An 11,372-nucleotide genomic window follows, 5' to 3' on the forward strand; every position below is an offset into this window, starting at 1 on the left:
AAGAAAACCGACACTTCGTATCCAAATACAGCATTTTAAAGGTTCGATCAACATTATTGGTTTGATATTCATGGCAGTGATGCTGGCTGCACAGACACGCCTTCCTTGACAGGGGGCTGGGTTCCACATATTACGCACTTCAAACTCATACTTTTCGTGGAAGGTTGTTCTAAAAACACCAACATTTGATTTATTGAAGTTACTTTGACAACGACTGGTCGCCTCATAACAAGTCATTTATAACACAGTCTACGTTCTACTTCTGTGCGAGTCAGACCTACTATCGAGCCAAGGCCGAGCAGCCTCTCGATCTAGTGTGCATTGACTAGAGAACAACGGAAACATTGTATTTATTCTTGTCATCATGAGTAAAGTTGATGAAAAAGCTCAACCCTTGCCCACCTCTGTGGTCGTCGACTTTAAATTTTGTAAAATATGACCGAGTTTTCGTGAAATGGAATACCTTCTGGTGGTGAAAATGGAACTTAGAATTACGGATCTCTATCTTCAATATGTAAGATTGATATCATTCAGTACATAAGCTCAAGCCGAACGTATCGTTTTGCAGAACAACTTAAAACGCCTAATTTAAAGTGACAATGTTGGAATTAAGATTAACGTGTATATAGAAAATGACTATAAAGAGGTAAGGCTATATGATCTATCACAACGTACCCTTCTTGAGCAAATTGCAAAATGCATCTTATCTTCCAAGATGAGCAAGCGGATCTGTGTCGTGCATTGCAGTAGGGGTAGTATAGCTTAGTTCTCAGGTCGCCATGAAAATTTGAATAAGCGCTATTAAGTAAATGTACTTCAAATATATTCAATTTTTTTTTCGACTTTTTGGCCTAGCACAACATGTATTGTCCATTAAGAAAATTGAATTTTTCCATTAATAATGCATTGAATGAAAAACTCAAATATTTTATTCACAAACCACACTGTTAGTACTTCTGTTCTGTTAGGATTATTAATTCGAAAACAATGCATATCAACTTTATAGAGTGAAAAAATGGCCAAAGATGCTATTTCAATGACCAGATACAGGTAAATAGCAGCTAGCGATGTTAATCAGCAGCTTGTGAAGAAGTTGAAGACATGTATCAAACCCAAAGTTTAAATTTTTATTCTAGACGATAAAAACTACAATAAATAAGCAATATTTTTTTGTATTTGGTATCGAAACCTAGACCAAAAATCTAACTGATAATAATGGCTTGACAATACTGAAAGCATTTGAGCAGTTAGTCTCCCCTAATGGATAAGACTGCGCACGCCTATTATTGGGACGCTCCTTTTAAGTGCATCTAAAGATAAAATTTTGTTAGCTGGGTACAGTTGTTCAAATTAATTCATTTTCAATTTCATAGTGATCGTCTCTTGTACTTCTGCATTCAATAGAAAATAAAAGGATTGTCGATTTCCTATCTGAATTTTTCTCTCATGAATAATTACCACAATGATTGCAGCTCGAGAGTGGCATAATAAATATTTGATTTGTGTAGTAGTTTTAGATTATCTACACTCTACCAAACTAGACACATGTTCGCATGCAAAATGAATCCGACTCTTTCCCGTTTTGAAGTTCACGATACAAACTCATACGCTTTTGCATCGTTTCACAATGCAATGCCGACATCAGAATAACTGGGCAAATAGGGTATTTCGTATATTTTCACACAGTTAAGTAGCAGAACCGCATGATTTCGTTAATTAACCGGCCTGCATCCGATAGAAACCCTTTAAATTAGTAATAATAGGGGGTAGGGTAGACAGTGACGAGTCGATACAGTTTTCGTCCTTGTGGTTATAAGTTACAAAATGTTGCCTCATTCTAAATCTAAATGCACTACATTCAAGCTTACATTACTGTACATCTACTCTCAAACTTACTTACTGTTTTCTAATAATTCTAATGTTGAGAAAATAATGTTCCTATCCATCTACATTTCTTCATCAATTCAACCTTACACTTCAAAGGGTGATTTAATACGAAATCAAATGTCATGATAGTTCACAACAACATTTCCAGCATAGACTTTCTGTTTAGTTCAAATGGGTTCCACCAGCTCCCTGGCAACCCTATACTAACATACGGAGTTTGACATCGACTAACATATATGGGGCGTTATAGCTATTCACCCCCCAAACAAACAATTATTTATTTTCGATTTGCATAATATTCAGGTATTCTAAACGACGTTTTGCATCTTACGGAATAATTAGATACCATCTCATTAAGAAAACCGACACTTCGTATCCAAATACAGCATTTTAAAGGTTCGATCAACATTATTGGTTTGATATTCATGGCAGTGATGCTGGCTGCACAGACACGCCTTCCTTGACAGGGGGCTGGGTTCCACATATTACGCACTTCAAACTCATACTTTTCGTGGAAGGTTGTTCTAAAAACACCAACATTTGATTTATTGAAGTTACTTTGACAACGACTGGTCGCCTCATAACAAGTCATTTATAACACAGTCTACGTTCTACTTCTGTGCGAGTCAGACCTACTATCGAGCCAAGGCCGAGCAGCCTCTCGATCTAGTGTGCATTGACTAGAGAACAACGGAAACATTGTATTTATTCTTGTCATCATGAGTAAAGTTGATGAAAAAGCTCAACCCTTGCCCACCTCTGTGGTCGTCGACTTTAAATTTTGTAAAATATGACCGAGTTTTCGTGAAATGGAATACCTTCTGGTGGTGAAAATGGAACTTAGAATTACGGATCTCTATCTTCAATATGTAAGATTGATATCATTCAGTACATAAGCTCAAGCCGAACGTATCGTTTTGCAGAACAACTTAAAACGCCTAATTTAAAGTGACAATGTTGGAATTAAGATTAACGTGTATATAGAAAATGACTATAAAGAGGTAAGGCTATATGATCTATCACAACGTACCCTTCTTGAGCAAATTGCAAAATGCATGTCGCAATGCGGAGAAGTCGAAACCGTCATACCTGATACTTGGTGCTTCCCGGGTATTCCTAACGGTTTTCTTGTAGTTAGGATGCGGATCGAACAAACTATTCCCTCCTACTTGACTAAAGTTTGTTTGCGACAAAGTCTGAACACACAATTTTTAAAATAACCTTTTTCTACAACATGTAAAATTGACGAACTTTTAAGTTAACTCTGGCCATGAGAGTTTGTACAGTGTTCTCTGCCATCGATTTAGTTGCTTTGTTCCACAATTTTTGGCATTTTTTTGGTTTAACCTACTGTTTGCGTTTAAACAGCTCTCTCATCAAGAAAGCCCAATTTCGCATGATTGGAAGTAACTCTAGAGAGTTTGGTGAATTCGGCTCTTTCAGTGCAAATACGAATTTGCGCTTCATTCATTTCATGCAAAACATCACTGACGTAGTGAGAGGATGCAAAATCTGGCTTAAACAGGAAGAGCATGTTATGACTGCACAGAAGTGCCTAAGATCGTTTCTGTAAACAATCTTGTACATATTCTCGTATGCCTTCCTATTGGTACGAAGTTTTCACTGGTTCAGCTATTGTTGCACAAGACCTGCTAATCCTAATATTTCTTGTGAAACTTCGACTTGTTTATCGTCAGAATTACTCAATTACACACATTCTGCCTATCACTGTGGTTCATAGCAGTAATTTTGTTGAACAGCATCACTCCTTAACGATTCTTCGAATTACGCACAAACACATTTGACATTTTTATTTTCCTACCAATAGTTCGTACAGAAAGATATGGTCTTCTTATGAATGATTAGTCACCCGTAAGTACAAGAAGCAAGGAAGAACATCTGATCGCGGGCACCAAAACAGGTTTAAGGATGATGACCTCGGCATAAAGACACGAGAGCATTTCTCTGTAATAATACTCAAAACCAATCATCCATTGCTACGAGGATCAATTGAAAAATTCCCGGCCTCTCAATGCAACACACATAATTCAAGTCAATCAAAAATTTATTTCTCGACGTACTCACCAATTCATTTGGTCAAACGCTTTTCTCAACCCTTTACTGCCGCTATACGCATAATTGTCCCATGTGTATAGGGAATCCCATAGCACATGGGAGAGTTATGCGTATAGCGGCAGTTTAGCCAATCAGAAAAAAAATGTTTAGGTAATCCTGAAAAATACTGGTTTACTGACCCTTAAACCTCGGCATTTGAGCCATATGTTGACCAACCCAGAAATGTTTTCGTTTTTTTTTTGGGAAACAAAATGAGTAATGTGGGTGTTGAATTTGTTGGTGTTGTGGTGTAAATTCTTTTCGAACAGCTGAAGAATCTCGCGCGATATGTCCATTTGAAAGCGTATTTCGTCGATCGTCAACAAACGCGGCACCCATCGCACGGATATTTTTTTCATGCATAAATCTTCATGTTAAATCTTATGCACCTATTCAGACTATCGCACAAGCCTCAGCTGTTTCCTCAATTGCTTTTCTACGATGTAGATCTTGCTGAACTGAAACTGGAATTTTTTTCGAGAGAGTTCCGTTGCATAAACCGATTTAAACGATAAGTGGAAAATTATTTTTGTTTTTTCACAAACTTTTTTACACAAAAAGTAAAAAATGACTTTTGGGGTAAAAACCATACGAACTGAATACACAAACGAAACTAGTAAATAAAATGACGTACCATTTGAAGAGTGTTTGTGCAGCTATTAGGATATTCTGAGATACGCGGATCTATGAACCCTAAAGATTATGAATAAAAGATCTCTTGACTGTATTAACTTGCCCGTGCATCAATTTTGTACCAATCTGCCGCGGTCTCTCTATTTCGTTTCTATGAATCAGTATGATAGCAAACATGCCATGAAAATTGCGAATTACTCATGATTTCTTGGAACGAAAATGCAGCTAAAGCGCCTTTACTTTCACCCAGCAATTTATAGGGGACAGTATGGTGCTATGGAAACTGTAGGTGAGATGAACACTACTTGTTTCACACAAACGGCGAAACTAAAAAAAAACTATAAAATAAAATTTCTATATGACGTCCAATGATTCTGGAATATACAGCTCCCATCCTAATTTTAAAATATACCACTTTTTATTAGCCATTTTAAACATCTTTTTGTTTGAATTTCTTCAGTATAAGTAACTATATTGATAGATCATGATCTCAAATCGTGGCCTGTATACCATTTGTGAGCAATAAATTACTGGACAAGCACGATTTGTAATTTGACCTCATAGTGTCCGGCTTTACCTACTTTCTCCTAACAGTGCATTTAGCAAAGATGGTTGAATCTGCTCTGAAAAATCTAATACATAAATTACTTCAAATGAAGGTTGGCAAAAATGATAGAGTTAAAATGGGGTAAACACCATATATAGATTGTTATTTTTTCCTAAATATTAGAAATGCACATGCTTGTCCGTTATTCCGATACATTGCATGTTATGTGAAAATGCAATTCGGCGAAAGCTGTTTTTGCGCATAGCACATAGCCATCCTCGGGAGTGGTTTATTGGTAGCTACATTGGTAGCTTAGCTATAAAAGAAAGACGTAGAAACCGTTCAATTTTTTGTTTCAGGAAAAGGAGTTTTAAAAATATATTAACTCAGTGGTAATGACATGACTGGATAAAGAATTTCTTCAGCTACATTCAACTTTTTTCCAGAATTGTAATATGTTATAATTAGTATGAATTATGGCACAAATAAATTTCGAATTATAATGTGAAGGATGCTGCGATTGAAACTTTAAGCTCGTTTTTCTCGAAATCGCATTTTTTTCGTTTTTTCCGCATTTTTTGACAATTATCATGCTGATACCAACTGTAAATAGTAGCAATGATCGTTATTGCGAATACTCGAACGAAATCGATGGCGTAAAACGGGAGTTATTGTAAAAAACTTAATGGTGATACTTCAATGATGATAAGCGGGACCGAAAAAGTATAACTTTTGTCCGCAAGGGCTATACTAGTCTACTATCTATGAGTCTAATATCGAATGCTTGGTCAATTTGGTTCTCATCAGTAAAAAATCAGAACTTTTGTACTAACACGGACACAGCAGCAGGATTCAGAATCCACGTTCTTGGAATATCAGTAAACCCTATCAGAACTTCTGAAAAATAAAATGCATCGATACATTTTAGTTACCTTTCCAAACATTTAATAAAGTAATTAATAAGTATTCGTTTATCTTATTTTCCAGATCATTTTAGAGCATCTCAAAACACGAAAAAATGAGTCGTTGAACCACTTACTACTGGCTAACTTGCTTCCCCGGTTATGCAAAAATCTTCAAAATTAGATTCGTGCGAAACCTGACAACATGGCTATCAATTTTTCAGCATCATTCGCGGCATGTCTAGCGGCGGGCCTTAAAGTGCCACGGCAAATTATGTACTGCATTTCTCAAGATACTCCCTACGTTCTCTACAAAGATTCTCAGGAAGTAGCTGAGCGAACGGCTGCCCTCAGTGGTCAGTGGGGTGGTGAAATTTATCCAGCACTGCAACAGAGTTCTCAAACTCATATTCCTCCGCATAATAATGGAGCGCATCAAATTTCCGTCTCCAGTGGTGCACCACCACAGCAAGCACAACAACCTCAACAGCCAACTCCAAATAGTCCTACTAATGGACACCAGGAAAGTAGATCACGGCAACCAGGTGAACAAGCCAATGGCCAACTACACAGTCCAGCAACAAGTCCGTACCCACAGAATAACGGTACAGAAATGGACGACCAAATTAAGGTAAGGACAGAATTTCCGATATCACTTTCATGTGTACTAATCCAACCTTACACAGGTTCAAAATATGCAGCAAAGCATTCATCAGCAACAAAACGGGCAATTGAGTCATGTCCAAACCAACGGACAAACAAACTCACCATCTCAAAACACCGAACACCCCAATCAACAGCCTCATAATAGTCAAAATCAACAGAGTCAAACATCACAACCACAGCAACAAAATAATGCTCCAGGACCTAACCAACAGCAGTGCTACCCAGAGTCTGCACAACCCGAACTATACTACGCACAACGCCACCACGGACCACAGGGATCCATGTTGCCACCTCCTGGATTCACCCCGCTGCATCATTATCTCAACAAATCCGGTGTACTGTCGGGAATGCCTCCTGGCATCGAGCAGGGAAATCCTCTGGAACAATATACCATGCCAGATTTAGTTCATAGTAATCAAATTCATCACGTGTCATCCAACGGAACGCTCAAATCCAAAGGCTCTGATCTCCGACTTTTCAAATGCCTGACCTGTGGGAAGGACTTCAAACAGAAAAGTACTCTTCTGCAACACGAACGAATTCACACGGACTCTCGGCCTTACGGGTGTCCGGCAGTTGAGTGCGGAAAGAGGTTTCGCCAACAATCCCATCTAACACAACACCTCCGAATTCATGCCAACGAAAAACCGTTCGTGTGTCCGTTCTGTCAACGAGCATTCCGACAGCGAGCTATACTGAACCAGCACATTCGAATTCACTCAGGTGATAAGCCGTTCGGTTGCCCGTATCCAGAATGTGGAAAAAAATTCCGTCAAAAGGCCATTTTGAATCAGCACGTGCGCACCCACCAAGGCGAGCGATCGATTATTGATTATTTATACTCCTATATTTACTTATTCTCCCACTGCCTTCCTTTTACACCTGCTTTTTCTAACGTTGATTGCTGTTCAAGAAATGCAGTTTGTGATTTTCCTAATTTATAATCGAATGCGAGGACCTAACCATGCGAACAATGCTATATATTACATATATTGCCTTGCATTGGGATCACACATAAACAATACAAACGAAATAAATAATAGAAACAATTCGATCAATACAAACAATGGAAACCAACAAATAATACAAAATACAAACAATTCAAACAATCCAAACAATACAAACAATACAAACAATACAAACAACACGAACAATACAAACAATACAAACAATGCAAACAATACAAAAAATACAAACAATACAAACAATACAAACAATACAAACAATACAAACAATACAAACAATACAAACAATACAAACAATACAAACAATACAAACAATACAAACAATACAAACAAAACAAACAATACAAACAATACAAACAATACAAACAATACAAACAATACAAACAATACAAACAATACAAACAATACAAACAATACAAACAATACAAACAATACAAACAATACAAACAATACAAACAATACAAACAATACAAACAATACAAACAATACAGACAATACAAACAATACAAACAATACAAACAATACAAACAATACAAACAATACAAACACTACAAACAATACAAGCAATACAAACAATACAAGCGATACAAACAATACAAACAATGCAAACAATACAAACAACATACACAATACAAACAATACAAACAATACAGCCAGCACAAACAATACCAACGATACAAACAATGCAAATACAAACAAACAAATACAAACACTACAACTATAGAAACAATACAACCATTAGAAACATTACAATTAATACAAACATTACAAACAATACACACAATAGAAGCAACACAAACAATACAAACATTACAAACAAAATAAGCGATACAAACAGTTCAAACGCTACAAACAATAAAAATGTCAATGCAAAAATGCAAGGGGAATATGGACGCTTTTTGTTTGCAGTATAAAATTCCGTTAACTTTTGTTTACTAACTGCTGTTTTCCGTTGTTTATTAAAATGTCGACCTTAACATAACATGGGTGCACAGCACAATTATTTTAATTGGCCCAAATTCCTCGCAATTGTTCGAATGTAAAAAGAATAAAAACAGCTCTGAGAGAAGAAGTAATGAAGACCAAAATAATTAAATATATACGTTTTAAATCTCTCTGCAGACGTTTCTCCTCATCTAATATTCAAAAACGGCCCTCACGCCACACTGTGGCCTCAGGATGTACCGTATCCACCAGAACAGGAAGGTCAACCGAAGGACGAACAAACTTTTGGCGATGAGGCCTCCCAAGGAACTCCAGAGTCTCGCGGTTGTTTTTCACCAGAAGCTAACCTACAGTACTCGTCGTACTTCAAGGACACGAAAAGCGTGAATCACTCCATCTTCGGAAATAACCTTCCATATTTGAACAAAGCTCCTGGTGGTAAATCAATGTTGCAGGATGTGATTCAACATGGTCGATCCGCAGGAATGCCTCTGTATGTACGGTGCCCTATCTGCCAGAAAGAATTCAAACAGAAAAGCACATTGCTTCAGCACGGTTGCATTCACATTGAATCACGACCTTACCCATGTCCAGAATGTGGCAAACGATTCCGACAACAGTCCCATCTCACACAGCATCTCAGAATTCATACCAATGAGAAACCGTTTGGATGCCCGTACTGTCCACGCTTCTTCCGACAGCGCACGATACTCAATCAGGTAAGTGTAGGTGTAGGAACAAAAGAAGACCGATCCAGTAACTATTGTTTCTACTATTTCAGCACATACGCATACATACAGGCGAAAAACCATACAAATGTGCACAGTGTGGCAAGGACTTCAGGCAGAAAGCGATACTAGATCAGCACACTAGAACACACCAGGTAGTTGTAAAATTATGGTTTATTCTGTGTGGGTGGTGATGATTGAGGAAACTAAAGCGCCTTTTAAAGCGAAATAAACGATTTTTCATTTAAACCTCAAAACCAACATCGCCATTGGAAGCATTCATTTTTACTAACAATTAGTTCACAATAGAAGCTCATTGCTGCACACAGTGACACAAAACAGCGTTTTGAGGTACTTCATTCATTGGAGTCAAAACTGCCCACATTAGGGAATTTACATATTCCACAATGATTGTGTGTGAAAAAAGCCCCATCTTCCGGCAATATATTTTTTTAATTTATCATAGTAGGCTATAGAAAATTTATCTTTCGAACCAAAATAGATAGCGCATGGCTATCTTCGACAAAATTTCAGAGGACAGTACTTTTATAAATTTTGCAGAAGACGTGTTCTCGAGTGATACTCACAGTATTCGAGTTACGAGACGTTTTCTATTGCGAACCACTTAAATTCTTTTTTTTACTTATACCTTTTTGTTTCTGATTGTTCGCGATAATAATACTCGAAGATATTTTTTATCATTACAAAACACGTAACTTTCTCCAATTGCTGTGAATTCTTTATAAAGAGTTATGACCGATTTTGATTTTATTTTAGCCTGTTTTTGAACCCGCATAACTTCACTATTGGCAAACACTCTTAATTATGTTATGAATTATTCTCATAGAACTGTGTTTCACCTACAAAAACGAAGGTTAACCGTTTGTCAATAAACATCCTTTCAGAAATTATTCACTATTGAAAGCATTATGTCCGACCCTCCTGAAGTCGCGTGAGCGCTAATTTTCTGAGTGGCGCGCACTCTGTGCACTAGAGTGACTTAGGGAAGGTTAACACCGATATTGAATGATTTTCTAACAGGTGATGCTCGCATTTTTGCCGCTAGGTGGCACTGTACGCATCGTATTCTCACTGTAAGTGATAATAAGAAAGATAATTAAATTGTCTACAACTTTGTCGAAGATTGTAACTCAATCCGGCTCAAATTAACCAACATTGAGTCAGTAGGCCATCGAATCGATTCATCTTCCATACGTTTCTGGAATTTCATTGATTGTAGCACTCCGTCAAGGTAATGCAGATGGGGATCATCTCGGCGATAACGCGAACAGCCTCCGAGGATCTTATTCTGTGCGCAATCGCAACTCGTACGACCACCAACCGGAACGTTCTGTTCAGCTTTTCGCGGTTCCACTTGGTTCTCCGCGCCGCACCCCAGGCAGGAACGTAGTATCAATGACAAAACACTAGATAACAGACCGACTTTTCGCAGGTGTAAGGTGTAACGTGGTTGTTAAAGCTCAACCGGTCGTCGATTATCACTCCCAATTGCTTCAGTGCATGCTTCGATGCAATCACGTTCCTTTCGACGGTGATCTGAATCCGTTGAACAGCTTTGCAGTTGCTGACCTACAACATATCCGTCATGTGGTGAGCGGTGAGCCTATACGAGGCTCGATGGCCCGGTGACTTCCCTGACTTTAACAGCAACACCACCTTCTGTACCTTTCACATTTCTAGGAAATTGCCATCATCTAAATACGTCTGCAGTAACATCCTGGAAAAGTTTGGATATGTCAGGATATCAGCTTTCAGCGCCACGTTTGGTATTCCATCCTGACCGAGGGCTTTTTTTTATTTCAGTCGCATCGACGCTTCTTTGAGCACGTCGTTAGTCGCTTGCCACTAGGCTGTGTTTGCTCCTTCTTCTTCGCAGTACGGTGTCGGTAAACAGCTACTTGGATCGTGCTTCGGGAAGAGACCCTCAACGATTATCTTTAGCTAACCCGGGCAAATTGAAGCT

At 38.0% G+C, this 11,372-nt stretch overlaps 1 protein-coding gene across 4 annotated transcripts in view; it reads left to right on the forward strand.

Moving 5' to 3' along the window:
* LOC131694164 (endothelial zinc finger protein induced by tumor necrosis factor alpha) overlaps positions 1-11,372 on the forward strand; it is a 146,980-nt gene that overhangs the window by 120,840 nt on the left and 14,768 nt on the right. Inside the window, exons 2-5 of one of the 4 annotated variants that reach the window (XM_058982639.1) lie at positions 6,170-6,715; positions 6,771-7,563; positions 8,838-9,379; positions 9,442-9,546. In XM_058982639.1, coding sequence (XP_058838622.1) covers positions 6,290-6,715; positions 6,771-7,563; positions 8,838-9,379; positions 9,442-9,546 — 1,866 coding nt within the window. In that variant the 5' untranslated portion in view covers positions 6,170-6,289. The remainder of the gene's footprint in view (positions 1-6,169; positions 6,716-6,770; positions 7,564-8,837; positions 9,380-9,441; positions 9,547-11,372) is intronic. The other 3 variants (XM_058982640.1, XM_058982641.1, XM_058982642.1) reach the window with 3 other exon arrangements.

This window comes from Topomyia yanbarensis, chromosome 3, assembly GCF_030247195.1.
Source record: "Topomyia yanbarensis strain Yona2022 chromosome 3, ASM3024719v1, whole genome shotgun sequence".
NCBI classification, from domain to species: domain Eukaryota; kingdom Metazoa; phylum Arthropoda; class Insecta; order Diptera; family Culicidae; genus Topomyia; species Topomyia yanbarensis.